This window comes from Lissotriton vulgaris, chromosome 6 (genome assembly GCF_964263255.1).
Source record: "Lissotriton vulgaris chromosome 6, aLisVul1.2, whole genome shotgun sequence".
Classification (NCBI taxonomy): Eukaryota; Metazoa; Chordata; class Amphibia; order Caudata; family Salamandridae; genus Lissotriton; species Lissotriton vulgaris.
Window position 1 is genome coordinate 52,251,367 of NC_141694.1, and position 19,170 is coordinate 52,270,536.

General features: G+C 46.2%; 1 protein-coding gene across 1 annotated transcript in view; it reads right to left on the minus strand.

Moving 5' to 3' along the window:
- CMTR1 (cap methyltransferase 1) overlaps positions 1-19,170 on the minus strand; it is a 1,053,443-nt gene that overhangs the window by 322,706 nt on the left and 711,567 nt on the right. The window contains exon 17 of the mRNA XM_086925906.1: positions 7,808-7,939. Within this exon, the coding sequence (XP_086782032.1) occupies positions 7,808-7,939 (132 nt within the window). The remainder of the gene's footprint in view (positions 1-7,807; positions 7,940-19,170) is intronic.

Sequence of the window (19,170 nt, forward strand, 5' to 3'; positions counted from 1 at the left end):
AGGTTGGAATGCCTAAGTGTGCTGGATTAACAGGGGAAGGTCCGGCCTGTAGGTGAGCTTCTCACGAGGGACTACAGACAACTCAAGGAAGGTTGTGAACCAAGGCTGCCTGGCCCACATGGGGGGCCACCAGAGAGGGAGGTTTGCCAAAGCGTCCGAATCACTTATGGAAGGAGTGAGAGAGGCGGAAAAGCATAAGCAGATATCCCTGACCAGTTCATGCATAGTGCATTGCCCTTGGTCTGTGGATGTGGAAATCTGGAGGCAAAGTTTGGGCATTTGTCATTTTAAGCTGTTGCAAACAGATCTCTGCTGACAAATCCCTAGCGCTCAAAATAGGGGAGCAGGACTTCAGAATGGAGTTCCCACTCATGGACTTGTTGCTGCATCCTGCTGAGCAGGTCTGCAAAGTAATTGTCTGTTCCTCGAAGGTACTCCGTTAGGAGGTGAATCCTGTGGTGGACCACCCAGTGCCAAACGTCCTGTTCTAATGCCAACAGTTGGGAGGAGTGGATGCCTCACTGTTTCTGTAGGGGGTACATGACAGTCATATTGTCTGTTTTGACCAGGACTGTTTTGCGGAGAAGGTTGCAGGAAAACCGATTTGAGGGCCAATTGAACTGCCAAAAACTACAGGTAGTTTATGTGGAAAGTCTGTTGAAGGAGAGCCCATAAACTCTGAATAATTATGTCCTGTACATGTGCATGTGCCCCCAAGCCAGTGAGCGGGGTGTCCCTAGTGATGGTCACTTGGGGAACAGGGTCTAGGACCGGTCTATCCTGCAACACATTGTGCCAGTTCCACCACTATACAGAACGAGGGGTCTTAATCAACACTAGAGGGGCATTAATCAACACCAGATGTTCCCATGAATCCAAAGGGGAGGGGGGGGGGGCACACTGCCTCTCATCCCAGCACAGTTCACCCCATTGCATTCTTTTAAATGCAGGACACTTACTTCAAGGTTGCTGTCGTTTTTCACCAAAGCTGGTGCAGGTAGTGCTATTATCTCTAGACGTGTTTCAGGGTTTAGCCCTTCAATGGTAGAGAGCAGAAGTAGCAGACAGCAGAGTGAAATCATCTGGGGTTGCAGAAATGCAGACAAGTCTTCACAGGTCACAGTACCACTCCACAGGCACACAGGTGCATCCCAGGTGAGCTTGTCAGCTCGTTGGCTCAAAGGAGCCTTTTAATCACAAGGGGGAAGGGGTCCACTCCATTGCTGTGTTGTTGATGCAGCGCTAGCTCTATTACTCCTAGGAGTAAGAATGTGTCCATCTCCTCTTGGTGGAGGCCTCTGGTGTTTATTTATTTTTATTTAACTTCTAAGGCGCACAGCTACCCACACAGGGTTTCCCGGCGCCAAGGGATAGTTTAAAAGAATGAGAAGAGAACAAAAAGCAGCTTATTGCAGAAAAAGCCATGTCTTGAGGCCCTTACGAAAGTTGAGAAATATGGTTTCAGTTTTCAATGAAGTAGGCAGAGAATTCCAGATCTTAGGGCCTAAGTGGGAGAACGAGCTACCGCCCATTCTCACCAACTTAAATCTGGGAATCACTAAGTCACCCTTAGAGGAAGACCTAAGAGGACGTGTGCGGTAATACGCATGAATGAGTTCCTCTAAATATGAAGGAGCAGTACCCTGTTTTATCTTAAATATATAGCAAAGAGCCTTAAACTTAACTCAGCTTGCAATCCTAAGCCAATGAAGGTTCAGGAGCGACTGGGAAATGGAGACTCTGCGCGGGACATGGCATAGAACTCGGGCAGCCGCATTCTGTACAACCTGAAGCTTTCTAAAAGCTTCATGGCCCACCCCAGGTAAAGAACGTTGTCATAATCGAGGCACGAGATGACTAAGGCCTGGACAACCGTCCTTTGTGTGGAGTCAGGGAGCATCAAAAGAATTTTATGGAGCCATCTCAAGATGGTGAAGCATGTGGCGGCCACCCTCACCACCGGCTGCTGCATAGAGAGGTTTTCATCAATAAGAAAACCGAGGTTGCGAACTTGGGCAACGGGTTGAGGGGGAGGACCCATTTCTTGGGGCCAGTGTTGGGGGCCCCATAGGTCCTTGCGTTTGCCCAAGATGACGACCTCTGTCTTGTCCCCGTTCAGCTTCAAAAAGTTATTACGCATCCATTCTGAGACTTTATGCAGTCCCAGTTTGAGGACTGGGATGTTGTCGTCTTCCATAGCGGAAAGAGAAAAGATGATTTGTGTGTCATCAGCGTACGAAAATAGAGAGAGACGAGCCTCCTCTACAATAGTGGCCAGGGGGTCTAACATAGATATTAAAGAGTAAAGGACTCAAGATAGGCCCCTGGGGCACTCCATACGCTGAAGAACAGATTTTAGAAGAATATTTTGAGGAAAAGACCTGAAAAGTGAAGCTACTAAGGAAGGAGGCAAGCCAGGCCAAAGCGGGACCCGCCACTCCCATGGACCGGAGAGAGGCAAGGAGAATGGAATGCGACACGGTATCGATAGCCGCACTCAAATCGAGTAATATGAGTGCTGTTGTCTTGGTTTCTTGGGGACAGGTCTGCTGTCCTAAGGAGTTTCAGGCAGTCAGTCCTCCCAGGTGTTTTAGAGGTTTGTGGGAGGGTCTTTGAAGCTGCAGACAGGCCAGTAGGGCTGGAGCCAAGTCAGTAGGTGTCTTCAGTTTTATGTGCACAGCGTTTTCCTAGACCTCTCTCTTCTTAGGTCGGCAGGAACTGGTTTCAAGGTTGAAGGGAGCCAACTAAATACTAGATTTAGGGGCGCTACAGGGGAGTAGCAGGTAGGGACCAATGGGTTCCTTACCTGGGGTGGCTATACTCACTATTATGCCACCCTCCTGTGGAAGAGGGCAAAGCCCTACCCATGATCGGATAAGTCCCACCATCTTCAAGATGGTGGGCACTGAAAACATGCTTTACTTCACCTCCTGCACCTGGGGGGAGGGGGTACACCTCCTATTCTTCCTATGTATTCCCACCAGGTTCTCCAGCCCAAAAAAGGGGGTTTGCCATCTGCTGGGGTCGCATTACAACAACAGCAGGCCTTTGAAGCTTCCCTCTCCAGCACTATGCCCGTCCTATGAAAGAAGTTGGTGCCACACCCCCACCTAGGTTGTACTTTGTTTCTGGCCACAGAGAGCAGAAGATCTCAACCCTGGGGTCCAGACACATGTCTGGTGTGGTCAGGCTGCCTAAAGCCAGTCAGGGACCACACCAAGCTTCGTAGGTTTTCAAGGGGCACCTCTAAGGTACATGTTTCAATACATCCCACACTGGCATCAGTGTGGGTTTATTGAGAACAGTTGTTTGGTATCAAACACTACTGTGTGCAGTGAAGCCATCATGGTGCTGGGGAACTCGAGTTTCCAGCCCATACTCTCTAAGGCTTCATTGCCACTTACAATATTTAAGAATAGACTTTGATATTGTTGCGGCATATCTGCTTATGCACATATGCCCACACCTGAGATATAGTTAACCCAGACTTAGGGCTAATAAGACTTGCTAGAGGGGTGACTTACCTATACTTTAGGCAGTGCTGCTTGGCATGGCACACAGGCAGTGCGCCATGTTGATTGTCTTTTTTCCTCTGCACTACGGGATGCTGGCTGCAGTGGCAGTTTGCATTGCCTTAGTAAGGGGTGTCAAGGGGACCCTCTTCAGTCCCAATGCCCTAGGTATCAGGGTACAATTTCCTAGAGACATAGGGGGGTCTGAAGTGCCAATCGTGGTGCAGTTTTAGGGAAAGAACACTGGTACTGGGAACCTGGATAGCAGGGACCCAGTACTCTACAGCCAAAGATGCATCAAAGGGCAGTCAAAAAGTGTGTGGGGGTAATGCAACGGAAACCCACTTTCCACACATTCCTCTTGCAAGGAAGAGTCTCCTGCACCTGTGGAGGGGGCTTTGCGATGATTTTGCTTGTGAGAGGAAGGATAAACAGCCTTTGCTGCAGAGAGTCTAACTTCTCCTGAAGGTGCTGTAGGATGGGTAGCTCCTGGTCTTCAGTCTGCCATTGACGGACAACTGGACGTCAAAGTCTGTTTCTGCTTCAAGGCCTTCTTTGATATAGACTGTTGATTCGGCCCTCAGGGGTACTTCAGAGCGGATGTCAAGCCACCTGAGAGCTGTCGGCACCAAGAAGGGCCAGCTCTTGTGCGGCTGGCTCAGTGCCAGAGTCGGCTCCAAAGCCTGGATTTGTGCCAGACATTGCTGGGAGGCAGTGGCTGCCTTGAAAGCTGTGTCCCCGACTGCAGGCTCTACGCCTGGCTGCCGGAGGTGGGGTGAGTGCATTTGTGTATACTGGAACTGACAGTAGTCTCTTTGGATGCTGGACTGACGTCTGCTGCAGGTCTTGGATTTCCGGGTCCGACATCGATTTGGGTTCCGAGCTAAAGGATGCGGAGTGAAGAAGTAGGGGGTATCATCATCATGATGTTGCTCCATGGCATGCCGAGCTAATAGACCGTCACAATGGTTCTGAATCGTCTTTTTTGACCGGAATGTGAGGCAGACAGAGCAAGAGGCCTCGTTATGCTACAGAGACAGGCAGTTGTTGCAAACCACGTGTTCATCTGCCCACAAGCACTTCAAATGACACATTGAACAGTAATGAAAAGGAGTCTTTTTTTATCATAGTTTTAGCATTCTTCAGCGGGAGACTCGACGGGAGAGGCCTGAACGGGGTGAAGCGCTATGCGGAGCATTGACGAAATGAAAATGTGGATTCGTTGGAAGGATCACAGTGGTAAGAAGAAATGTTGTTGCACTGAAGGATTGCTTGAAGGCTATTGGGAACATGGAACTCGGGAGGACCGAGGAAAAAGACTGCCATGCAGCGTCGCCAGGGAGCTCCGGCAAAACATATCAGATCCACAACGGTGGACGAAAAGAATATAACTGTGGAGTCGATGCCCATGCACATTACCAGTTAGGGAAGAAGTCACTACATCTCGTGACTCTGAAGCAGAGGTCTTCAAACTTTTGTAGGTTGAGCCCCACCATCTCAATTTTTTTAGATGTTGGGCCCCCCCACGACCTGACAGAAATTTCTGGAATCGACCGCCATGTGCATATCACGGGTCATATCCGACAAATAATGTTGCTAAATCTGTTTGCAGCTCTGCGGCTTGCGCGTTAGTTCTGCTACAATGTAATTGTAGTATTCAAGTTAGACACACTTCCAGGCCGGGCTGACACACGTAGCCAGTGACACCCCATGCACGCATTTACCCTGCACACACTTTCCTTGTGGTGACTTCCTAGCTGGTATTCACCATGCACGCACTCACCCTGCACACACTCTCCCTGCAGTGGCTTGTGGCTAGGGTACCTAGTTGGTGACCCCGCCTGCACACACTTTTCTTGCAGTGACTTCCTAATCGGCTGTGGTGACTTCCTAGCTGGTGACCCCCATACACGCACTCCCCCTGCACACACTTTGTTGCAGTGACTTTCTGCAAGAAGCCTCTCTATGCACAATCTCACTGACACACTCCCTCTGATACGTCTGCACAATAGTTTCCGGTGCACATATTTCTCTGAAGACACGCGCCTTGCACACGCTTTCCATGAGGGGGTGTCACAGCGCTATATGTACTGCTAGCACGTTTTCAGGGCCCCCAGTGACGTATCACGCACTGCTGGCAGACAGTTGTTCTCAGACACTACCTGCACTCACTGTCCACTCACAATCACGCTGCACACACCTTCACCGAGCAGCCCCTCATCGCTGCACACAGCCCGCCAGCAGACAGTCATTACAACACTGGTTCACCCTCTCTTTGCTTCCCCACCACCTGCACGGATGCAACCTTCTTCACACGGTGATTCTATACACTCACTATCACCCGTACACACATCCACTCACCCCACAGTGACTTGTTGCAGTATGCGCCCTATTCACACCTCAGCCACACGCGTGCACACACAGTCCCGGTAGACAGGGACTTCCACCCATACAAACTCACTCCTTTCAAGATCTCACTGTGACGGCTCACTACCAGACGCGCACCTCTGATCACTCCCCAAGTTACATCTTCAAACAGTTGCGCGCTGCCCGGCCTCCCTCCGTGGGGCATCCAATCTCACACTCAAAGTGCCCCTGTTACACACTTATCACACTCCTTTTGTTGTTAGCCACTGCCATGGCACTCCTCACTCTGGGTGTGCCCCCAGCCTCACCCTCATCAATTCCCTCGATGAAGTCGTGCACAGCTCCCAGGTACACGTCAGTGCCCTTCTCCCACTAGCAATGTCCCCACTCCCCCCTTGCAGCGCATCCCTTGCCCCCTGCATCCTCCGTCCCCGAACCCCTTAGTACCCTTCTCACCCCTAGATACTGCTTGTCTACTACAGTGCCCTTTCGCTCCCTCTTCAGCACATCTGTTACCCCCCACCAGGGCCTCTCTCGCTATAGCAGTGCAGCTTTCACACCACCTGGAGTTCTTTCTCACCTCCAGCAGAGCCCCTCTCACCCTTTAGAAGCGCCACTCTTATCCCCAGCAGCACCCCTCACAGTGTCCTTTCACTCCCCGAAGCGCCCCTCACACCCTTCCAGCGCCCCTCACACCCTCGCAGCGCCCATCAGACCATCGCAGCGCACATCACACCCACGCAGCTCCGCTCTCACACCAGCTACAGTTCTCTCACCCCTCGCAGCGCACTCTCACCCTTAGCAGCACCCCTCTCAAGCTTCAATGCCATCGCTGATGCATATTTATCTTATGCAACTAACAACCATTGACAAAGACAATAGTCCTGGCTTGTAGTAGATGTAGTGTTACATGTATATGGATGGAATGATGAAGCAGCAAAATACCAGTGGGGCGACACACTATACCGGGCATGGATTTTCAGTTAGGGGTTTTAAGTGACGCCCTTCATTACATCGACCATGCCCCTCTGGGAGCCCCCACAAGTTTTTTCATTCTACTTAAAGCCCTTCCTCCGGTATGGTGACTTCCTGCTGAACAGGGAGAACAAGTTCACTCAGGCCATCATAACTGCCAACTTGAACAACCTGCATCGGCAAAAGGCAATAGGTTTCGACTATATGAAATCTATTGGGTTTGGCAATTTTTTTTTTTTTACATATTGCATAGCAGTTGAGCTTCTGTGAAACCTGGCTTAATATAAAAAAAAGTGCTATGATGCGTGCACCATTGACTGTGTCATAGTGTTTTTTTTTAATCATAAGCTATGTTGTGCAGCAGCTCTAGTGCTGTGTAATATGTAAAACAATTGAAAGCCAATAGATTTTGTAAAGGTGTAACCTGCTGGCTTTGCCAGTGCTTATTACCAGAGGAGACTTCCTGCCTCCCACTGCAGCTGAAGCATTTCAGCTCCAGCAATTAACCCCCTCCTGGGACGGTGAACTCTTAGCACTTAGCAGACAAAAGCACGGTCCAGCGCGCCCAGTGATTTCCCCTCCCTCCCCTTCCACACCCTCTGTCACCGGAGTTCGTTAATGAAAAGAAATTCCCATTTGAAATGGGTAAATACTTGCCACGCGGAGATCAGTGTTAAGGACAACAAAAGTAAGATGTTAGGGTCGAGTGCACGTTGCCCCTGGGATAGTGTTGCGCCCCCCTGGAGGGGCCGGCCCCACAGTTTGAAGAACTCTGCTCTAAAGACTTTTCAAAGAAAAACAAGTTGTATACATCCAAGCCCAACACTGGATGGCAGCCGTATGAAGAGCATGTGTATCTACAGCTCCACATGCCACAAACATATTGTTTAACAGGAATATATGTTGCAAGGCACATATCCTCTTCAAAATTAAATGTTACAATTCCTACTTACCCCCAAACCTAAGAGAAACTTGTGTTCACCTCCAGAGACCATACACCTGTAGTCATATACATGGGCAATCTTCTCCATTGTTTTGGTTGTGAGTGGAATTGGCTTGTGTCCAAAAACTTCAATGTCCTTGCTCTGGAAAGTAAGTCCATACCTATAATTAGTTACTATTTTAAACACCACCAATGTAAATTATAGTTCAGACAAGAATACAGTACAATCAAGAAAAACACGCTTTCCTGCAGTAAGGGATCTTTGAAAAAACTTTATGAGAAAGCAGCCTTTATTCATGAGAAAATATCCACTTACCCTTTGTTGATACCAAAGGTAATCAATAAAGGAATGAAGCTAGATATATATGTATATATTTCCACTGCCCACTTTTCCTTGTACGTCGCCTGCAGCCAACAAAATATATATATATATATTCCCACATTATAGTTAGTTGGACTCACTATAACTTGCGCGCCTGCAATGCACTGCTGATGACGTCACATATTACATCACTCATGACATGGTCAGTGACATCACTCATGACATCACTGATGACACCATCCAGTGAATGTGTGTCTTTCTGAAAAATAAATATGTTTTTTATATGTAAATGTAAAGGTCGATGGAAAAATAAATGTTGAAATAAGTGTCTTAATGGATGTTTTTTTATATGTGTGTGTTAGTGAGTTAATGACTGTCTCACTAGTGTCTTTATCAGTAACTACATATGTTTTAATCTAGTATATGTGAGTATTGATGTATATAAGTGAGTATTTGTGAGAGTGAGAGATTGAAAGAGTTCTTGTTTAAATAAGTATGTGTTTCTATAAGTGATTGTTTAAGAGAGTAAGTATGTGTAAGTTTCTTTAGAAGTAAGGTGGTAGTGTGTGTATAGTTGTATATGCAAATAAATGGATGTTCAATAGTTTATTTGCATGTGTGAGTATGTGTGTGAGTAACGTTTGGATGACTGTCGGTGTGTAAAAGGATGTATAGGTGTTTCACTACATATGATGAGTGAGTATATGTATGAGTGACTATATAGAACTGTTGGTGAATGAGTGGATGTGTATATAGATGGTGGTATTACTGAATTGGTTGTTGTAACTGGTATGGGTATCTCTATTTTTTTGAAAATTTTTGTTTCTATTTTTGAATATGTGTTTCAAGGGTTACATTACACTGAAAGGAGGTCTGTCACTCTGTCACAAGGATGGTGTCATCAGTGATGTCATGAGTGATGTCACTGACCATGTCATGAGTGATGTAATATGTGACGTCATCAGCAGTGCATTGCAGGTGCGCAAGTTATAGTGAGTCTAACTAACTATAACGTGGGAATTTCAATGGTTTTATGTCAGTAAAATTTCCAGCTAACTATAACTGGTGTGAAACCTATGGTTTTTTCAGTGAATTTCATAGGTTTTTTAAATGCTAATTCCGAACTATATATATAGAACCTCAAACCTATGAAATGTAATATGTTTTATAATGAATCCTATATTGTATATTTATATAATACTATTTTATTATTTTTGTTTATTTATTTATTTATTTTTTGCCCTGGTGCGCTCCCGGGGAGCGCCCTCTGTCAGCGCAATTTTGCCGCGCGCCCCGGGGCGCGTACCGGTGTGCATCCCGTTAGCGCTATTGGCACGAACGAAAACATCATCATGACGTATCGCGTAGCCGCGTTCGCGTGAGGCGCACAGCGTAAGCGTGCCCGGAAGCACCCCGCGCGCATACGAACGCGCTACGTAAGCGCCCCGGGGCGCGTAGCGTAAGCGCGTCGGGTCATGTGACCTGAAAATAACACTTTTCATTGGTTCATAACAGTTTTGGTTTCATAATGATGAAACCCCTGGTCTTGTGACCTGAAAATAACACTTTTCATTGGTTCAGAAGTTTTTTTTCCAAATGATGAAAGCCCCCACCTTTTTTCCTCATTCTCACTTTGTACTTTGAGTGAGGAAGACCTGTTTCCAGAGCTATTACTACCTATTTCTACTCAGAAATGGCTACAGTAGCAGCAGCAGATCATCTGCCCCACCACCACCACCACCACCACAAGGACCACCAGAACATCTCATTGGTGGTCCAGAAGAAGAAGAGGAGGAGGAGGAGGAGGAAGGGACAAGGCAGTTCCTGCAAGAAAACACTCCACCATACAAACCTAAGGAGCACTTGATATGGGAGTTTTTTAAAATCCCAACTGGTTTAAAAAAAGTAAACGCTGCAAAGGTGACCCGTCTCATCTGTGGTGCTGTGCTATCCAGGGGGAACCCTACAAAAAAATATTCCTTTGGGAATCATACAATGATTCGGCATATGCAGCGTTTGCACCCTATTAGCTTTTCAGCAGCAGAGATGAGAGAACTCTGCAAAAACCTACCCCAATCATCTGGCACAACCTCAACAACCAAAGAACCCACTCCATCGGGTCCAGCAGCAAGTCAGTTGATTTCAAGTATCCAACCAAAGTTTAGGGGATACAAAATTGTGGGAAATTAATCACTTATGGTGAGCAGAGCATTACACTCATCATGCTTGCTGGTGATAACCACAAATGCACAAAGAAGCCTTACATTTTTCCTGGTTTTTTTTTTTTGCTCCAGTTGAGCCGTTTCCGAATCCCTGTTTTTTTGTTTTTCCCTATAAAAAATACAAAAAAATATAAAACTGTTCATAAAAGCCAAAAAGTAAAAAATGTTCAAAAAAACAATAAAAAAAATATAAAACAAACAGAATAAAAAAAACAGTTCTTTTTAGACCTACCTCCAATTTATAAAAAAAGGCTTCATTTTTTTTAAAGTCTGTCATTCTTTTTTCCCCATGGTACGCTCCCCGGTGCGAGTACCGGGCGCTCCCCCCGCGAAAATCGAAAAAAAAATGTTTGCCCCGCAGGGCCCTTTTATAGCCCCCCACATCAAACCTAGGGTGTCAGGGGTTGTCTACTCTGCCCCCTTATGGTCATTTCCCCCTTTGTTTTGGCCACCTCTTGTGTCTCGATTTTACCGAGACACAAGATGGCGGCCGCTCCGGACTGTTTGTAATGTTTACAGACACCCGAGAGCCAATCAGCTTTCCGTGCGCAAGTTGCGTGGCGCGCCCGGTGCGCTCCCCGGTGCGCGTACCGGGGCACTGCCATAGATATATATATTTTTTTGAACCTAAATTACTCAAAAACCACTGGAGCACATATCTTGAGACATAGCAAAGGCACATCGGGCTACCAGTCCCTACAATTTTGCCAAGTTTGGTGGAAATCCATTCAGCCGTTTGGGCTAAAAGTGAGGTCGACCGCCCTATGGAAATTAACATGGGGAAAACACGTTTTGGGACCCCCCTTTTATCTCGGCCCCCGCTTGACGAATCCCCCCCAAACATTCAAGGAAGGACCGGAGCTCCGCGAGGCAAATTTGAGGACATTTTCAGGCAGATTCATCAACCGGCGCCAAAGTTATTCCAAATAAAATTTTGAGATTTTGCATTGAAAAAAATCCTAACTATAACTACCTACTGGCGACATCCAGTAGGATGGATATATATATATATATATATATATATATATATATATATATATATATTAGCAGCCCGCCCCAGCGTTGCCTGGTAAGGCTCAGGGTCTGGGGGCAGCATTTCAGGCTTGCGTGCACTCCCGCCCCGCCCCCCGCCCGCCACAACATTGTCTGTGTCCCGGACAAGGTCGTGGAGGGCGGGGGGCGGGAGCGCACGCAAGCCTGAAATGCTGCCCCCAGACCCTGAGCCTTACCGCAGTTGTTCCGGCCCAACCTCCCGCACCGGCTCCCTCCCGTCCCGTGTCCCAGAGCCTTACCTGAGCCGCCGCTCCTCCCTGAGCTCCTCACTTCACCGCTGCTCCACCTCGCAAGCCTGAAAAGCTGCCCCCAGAGCCTGAGCCTTACCGCAGTTGTTCCGGGCCAACCTCCCGCACCGGCTCCCTCCCGTCCCGTGTCCCCGAGCCTTACCTGAGCTGCCGCTCCTCCCTGAGCTCCTCACTTCACCGCTGCTCCTCCTCGCAAGCCTGAAAAGCTGCCCCCAGAGCCTGAGCCTTACCGCAGTTGTTCCGGGCCAACCTCCCGCACCGGCTCCCTCCCGTCCCGTGTCCCAGAGCCTTACCTGAGCCGCCGCTCCTCCCGAGCTCCTCACTTCACCGCCGCCCCTCCTCGTCATCACGTACGTTGCGGCCAGCACTACGTCGTGGCCGTCAGCGTCGCGGCCGGCACTACTTTCAGGGCACTACTTTTTTTTAAAGTTATATTTTTAAATTTACGTTTTTTTTAATTTTCTATAGCCTATGTCCATCTGCACACCCTGAGGATTACAACAATGTATTGGGTGTGTGGATTGGCGCTGTGGTTCCCGAGTTTACTTTGCCAAAAGGTTTGTGTTCTCTCTTTATAATAGTAGTGTATATATATATATATATATATATATATATATATATATATATATATATATAACCTACTGGCGGTCGCCAGTAGGTAGTTATAGTTAGGATTTTTTTCAATGTTAAATCTCAAAATTCTATTTGGAATAACTTTGGCGCCGGTTGACGAATCTGACTGAAAATTTCCTCAAAATGGCCTCGCGGCGTTCCAGTCCTTCCCTGAAAGTTTGGGGGGGATTCGTCAAGCGGGGGCCGAGATAAAAGGGGGGTCCCAAAACGCGTTTTCCCCATGTTAATTTCCATAGGGCAGTCGATTTCACTTTTAGCCCAAACGGCTGAATGGATTTCCACCAAATTTGGCATAATTGTAGGGGCTGGTAGCCCGATGTGCCTTTGCTATGTCTCAAGATATGTGCTCCAGTGGATTTTGAGTAATTTAGGTTAAAAAAAATATATATATCTATGGCAGCGCTCCGGGCGCGCCACGCGAGGTGCGCACGGAAAGCTGATTGGCTCTCGGGTGTCTGTAAACATTCGAAACAGTCCGGAGCAGCCGCCATCTTGTGTCTCGGTAAAATCGAGACACAAGAGGTGGCTAAAACAAAGGGGGAAATGACCATAAGGCGTCAGGGATAGAACCCCTGTGACCCCCTAGGTTTGATGTGGGGGCTATAAAAGGGCCCCGCGGGGCATTTAAATTTTTTTTTTTTCGTTTTGCGCGGGGGGAGCGCCCGGTACGCGCACCGGGGAGCGGACCAGGGAGCGTACTATGACGAAAAAAGAATGACAGAGTTTTTAAAAAGTGAAGCCTTTTTTTAGAAATTGGAGGTAGTTCTAAAAAACTTTTTTTTTCTTCTTTTTGTTGTTTTATATATTTTTTTGTGTTTTTTGAACATTTTGTACTTTTTTTGGCTTTTCAAAACAGTTTTATATTTTTTTTGTATTTTTTTAAGGGGGAGAAACAAAAAAAAAGGGAATTGAAACTGGCTCAACTGGAGCAAAAAAAACAAAAAACCCCAAAAATTACTTCTTTTTGGGGCACTTGTGATTGTCACCTGCAAGGACGATGAGCTTTACGCTCTTTTCACCATAGGCGATAAGCTTGCCACATGCAGTACAAGTGATTTTAAAATCAGCAAATCGCGGCTGAATACAAGGCATCATCTCTGATGTTTCTGGTCCCGATGAAGTGGGTTCGTTTCTTTGGGAGGTGGTCCTTGAAGACTGGGGGAGGTTACTGGCCAGTTCCCGGAGCTCTGCACGAGAATAGTTGTTAGGGTGCTTACGGGTCATATGTCGAATCATGGTATTGTTACCAAAGGAATATTTTTTGTTTGGGTTGCCCCTTGAGAGTTCTTGCTTACAGATTAGGCAAGTTACCTTGGCCGCATTCACTTTTTTCTTGCCCTCTGGGAGTGAAAAAAACTCCCATACAATGTGTGACTTGGGCTTGTATGGGGTATTTTGTTCAGGCAGCCATCCTCCTCTTCCTCTTCCTCCTCCTCCTCTTGTTGACCACCAATGTAATCTTGAGCTGGTCCTGTTATGAACCAATGAAAAGTGTTATTTTCAGGTCACATGACCCGACGCGCTTACGCTACGCGCCCCCGGGCGCGCGCCCCGGGCCGCGTCACGTAAGCGCGTCGGATGTTTACGTTGCGCGATCGTATTCGCTCGAGTACTTCCGGGTGCGCTTACGTCGTGCGTATCACGCGGACGCGGCTACGCGATACGTCACGATCATGTTTTCGTTCGCGATATTGACGCTTACGGGACGCTCCCCGGAGCGTGCCCCGTGGCGCTTTATAGAAGTACGCTTTTCGGGGCGCTCCCCGGGCGCGCACCGGGAGCGCTTCAAAAATAAAAAATAAAAATAAAAAAATGGGAAAAATTGTAGGGACTGGTAGCCCTATTCTTAAGTGGTTTTTACGAAAATTAACTTTGGAAAAATATGTATTGTGCAACATTGGGCTATATATATATGTTAGAGCCAAACTGTAGCCCAAATGTAGCCCAAATGTAGCCCAAAGATGGCCACCAGAGACAAAAAAAATATATAGCTCAAATATAGCCCAACTGTAGCCCAATGACAGAGTGTATCAGAGTGTTCTAAACAACTAGAGCGCTAACAGTCTTCCTTATAAAGTGAGACTTATAGTTAGGAATTAGCATTAAAAAAAACTATGAAATTCACTGAAAAAACCATAGGTTTCAGACCAGTTATAGTTAGGTGATGTAATATGTGACGTCATCAGCAGTGCATTACACGCGCAAGTTATAGTGAGTCCAACTAACTATAACGTGGAATTTCAATGGTTTTATGTCAGTAAAATTTCCAGCTAACTATAACTGATATGAAACCTATGGTTTTTTTAAGTGAATTTAATAGGTTTTTTAAATGCTAATTCCTAACTATAACTGGTGTCAAACCTATGTTTTTTTCAGTGAATATATATATATATATATATATATATATATACATACATTCGAAGTTTGCTCAGATATGAGTTCCGCACTCCCAGGCAGGTAGGTAACGCCCAAATATATTAGCACAAGCAGCTTCACATTCTGATATCAAGTCCTTTGCCTTACGCGTTTCTGGGAATTCTTTCCCCTTCGTCAGAGGCGGCGTGAGCAGTTTCTTTAGTTGTGCACTGCCTCGTCCCCTTGGTGCTTATGATGCTTCACTTAATTACTTCAGCTGTTCTCATGCACGCTGGGACTTGCAGTCTTTTTTTCACTTTTCAATCCCTCCAGTGGGTTAACTTGCTCACGTCATTTTAAGGACAATTGTAAGCAGCCCTTCAGTGAGCCTCCGAATGAGACTCTGCTTGCAAAATGAATTCTCCTGCCACGCCGATCACGGAGGAAACTTTCCTCCATGCATATATATAGAGCCTTATAAGGTCACCTACGTGTTTTGCAATAAAAATGTCTTGACAAAGAGCACCAATTCACGTATGCTAGGAATCAATAATTATAGGAGAGTAACCTACCTATAATCCTATTTCTCTTCCCATGAAGTCCTCAATAAAGTCAAATGCAAAGCATTGTTCAACACACACACAGGAACCTGGAGTATTTTAATATATACATATATGTATACTTGCATAAAGTGTTCCTTATAAAGGACAGTTTAAAATGAACATTTTCTTTGCTACCTATCAAGAGGCTAAAAATAGCAACATTGAATTTATTTCCCATAAAAAAAGGAAATAATTACATTAGTCACTGCAATAGTCATAGTACTATGTGATGAGAAACATCTGTCACAAACTTTATTTGAAAAGGAAATTAAGCACAATATTACCAGATAGACTGCACTATACATGAGCAAACACTGCCACTGCGCCTTTAGGGGTCTCAACCTTCCTCCTGAGTCCAATCAAGCCCCAAGGTGACATAGGTCAGTTAATTTTTCTTAAGGCATCAAGAGGACCCTGGGTGTATGGAAAACGCTGTGCTATCTCTTGTCCGGGTCAGTGGAAACGCTGCTTATGACTTTGATGAGGATTCCCCTGAAAAAGAACCAGTATTACAGGAACTACTGTTACAGGAAAAAACTTCTCTTCCAGGGTCTCCTCATCAATAGACCTAAACACTGAATAGAATCGCAAGTCCATCCCAATATAAAAAGCAGACAAGAACAGATAGTATAAACCGTCACCTGAACAAATTTCTCAGAAAGGCCTGAACAACGTGGCCATCAGCTCGGGAGTTTGAATCCAGACTGTAGTGTTTGGTGAATGTGTGTACAGTCGCAGTAGTGGCCTTTTTTCTGGTTGAATACACATTTAGGTCTACCAGGATGTGATTCTGGCCTAAGCCTAAGCGCTGGGATGCTCCAGAGTAGCCATGCGCTATAGAAGAGCCTTTACATTACATTACACATTACAGGATGTGATTTAACAATTGGTCAGAGAAAGCAATCCGAAAGTCTGATCTATTTTGTCCTATCCAGACAACGTTAATACTCTCTTCACATCTAATGTATGAATTAGGCCTGGTTGAAATTTAAATTATGCCAGCATAATCTGTGCAATTTTTGGAATTTTATGTTACTCTCGTTATACTAAATTACGTCAATGTGTGTAATTATGATTATGTCACAGTTAAAAATTCCCGTCAAAATGTGCCATTCATGGTACGCACGCGAACAGAATCGGAGTTCATGAAGCTTTGTTAAAAGCACCTTCACACCAAAAACCTATGCATGGTCACATTTCGGGTTAAAATACAGCATAAATGTTACGTGAACTTAGCATACCTCTAGTACAGAGAGCATTCTATGCTGGAGCACAGGGGTTAGGGGAAAAAAATGGATATTGAGACTGACTGATTAACATGAAGATCGATATAACTGGGAAGGGTATTCGGATGAGCTCCCATTACCACCTTGCTTTTATGAAAATTATGTAAGGTTCTTTAGAATACAGCAAACCAGTTACCTTCAGTAACAATCTTTCTGGTGAATACATTATCTACAGACCCCTCATCTTGTGAACATTTTCCAGGCGTCAGATTGGGTCCAGAAGCTTTAAAGGAGTACTCCTGCGTGTCGACATACTGAATCACATGTCTCCATGTGAACATCTTTCCGCATACATGTGCCATTCATCAGTTGTTTTCTAGGTTGTCCGTGCTCTCAGACGCAAAGCCAATTAGCGGATTGGCATGAGCAGTGCAACTTTCTTGAGAGTGGTACATTTCAGATGGAAAAAGAGTCCAGTTCACAGAACGGGGAGGTCGGAGGATTGGTGAAGAATCGTCAGATAAGAGTATCCACCAGAAAGATTGTTACCGAAGGTAAGTAACTTGTTCTACTAATGCACACTTCTAACCACAGATTCCTTGCTTTGTTAACAGATACCACTGCAGTATCTCCCAAGGTGGTGGGCCTGTGAACTGGCTCAGACCAAAAAGTATTCAAGGACAGACTGTGCAAAATGCCCCCCCCTCCCCCCCCCTCGAAGGATCTGAATGTCGAGGCAATAGTGCTTTGTGGATGTACGTACTGACACACACATAGCCACCTTGTAAATTTCCATGGCAGACAATCTGCATGCAATGCAGTGGTAGCACCATATGCTGGTGATAGGAGTCCACAAGCCTTCTTGGGCCTGCATCTTCATCGGTGCAGAGCAGATCTTTATGCAGAGAGCAATTAATTGAGAGATGGTTTGTTTTTGCACTGCCTTGCTCGTCTTTGCTCCTTAAAACCCAAAAAAGAGCTCATTCTTCACTCAATATTCTTTGGTGCAATTGATACATTCTACAAGGTGCAGCTTGCTCACCACATCTAGCCAATGTTATGGCAATGAGGTGTGAAAGACAACCATTAACATCAGAAGTCTCAAAGGACAACTGTTCATCGCCTCATCAAGTAAATGAGGACTAAATTCAAGTCCTGCTGCAGTATCAGAAAGTGATCTGACGGAAACAAATGTTGGAAATCTTTCAAAAATCCCATCACAACAGTTGACTTAAATTAAAAAGACTGATCCGGCAATCGCAAAAAATATGGAAGAGCCAGTTAGTAGCCCTTAGCAAGTTCTTGCTTTGCCAGGGACAGAACGAACAATAAAACTTCAGACAACTTCACTCGTAATGGGTCAATGTGTTGGGTGCTGCACCAATCCACAAATTTGTCCCAACAACTGGCATACACTGATTTTGTGGAGAACGCTTCAGTGACATGATGCCATGAAAGGCCTCCGAGGTAAAGTCGAAGGAGATAAACACCTTTCACTTAATCTCCATGTATGGAAATACAGCTTGTGCAGGCCGGGTGTAGTACCCTGTCTTGCTGCTCGACAGAAGATCCACCAGAAGCGTCAGCTTGGTAGGAGGACAGAGTTCCGAGTACCACACTCTTCTGGCCCACCAATGTTCTGGTGCCACTACAATAACTGGGTCCGGTTGTTCCTGACCCTCAGAAGTCTGGTAGAGGAGGCAGTGGCGGGAAGAGATCCAGGAGTCTTGAGCTCCACTATAGCCGGAAGGCATCTCTAAGGGTGAAGAGCTAGAAACTCAGTGTGCAAAAGGGCTGGCACTGCATTTTCTCAACGGTGACCAAAAGATTCTGGAAGACGCCCTGTGCCACCTCTGCATCCAAATGCCATTCATGATCCTCTAAGCTTTTGTGGATGAGTTTGTTCGCCCTGGCCTTTAAAGATCCCATCAGAAAGTTTACTGCCAGTGAAATTCCTTGGCAGTCCAGCCACTTCCAGAGGCAGAGAGCCTTCTGACACAGAGCCCAAGACTCGACCCAGTTCTGCTTGTTGGAGTACCACATGGCGGTTGTGTTGTCCATGAGCACCTCCACTAGTCTTCCTCCAATGGTGGTCAGGAAAGTCGTTGACGCTAGGGCAATTGCCTTTAACTTCAACAAACCCATGTTGAGTCCTGTCTCTGACGCCAACCAGGGGCCTCTGATCTCCACCTTTCCTTGATGGCCTTGCACACCAAGAAGCAATGCATCTGTAAACACTGACATCTTTTTGTGGGGTAAGGAGAGGGACGTGCCACTGACCCAATCGCTGTCCAGTAGCCACCACTGCTGAACTTTTATAGTATCCTCCAAAATCAGGATACAATCCAACAGAATAATCGGATGTTGGGCCTAATTGGATTTATTGTTACACTGCATTGCCTGCATGTGCCACCTGCTAGATTTTACCAGCAGGATGCAGGAGGCCAACCACCCACCAGCCCCCACCTCTATGCCCAGGAGCCTCAGTCATCAGCACTGTGATCCAGGAGAGGCTGAAACATCAGGATCATAGACAATGCCCTGAACCTCTTCTCAGGATGGCTGCTTGTGCCAGTGTTAACCTGTTCTGCTAACCGACAGCTGATTCCATTTATTTTCTATGCAGTTTTCTCTTTCTAACACAAATGTATTGTTTTTTAAGCAGATGTATCAAGATACAATAGATCAACAGTGCAACAGGGGCACCATGCA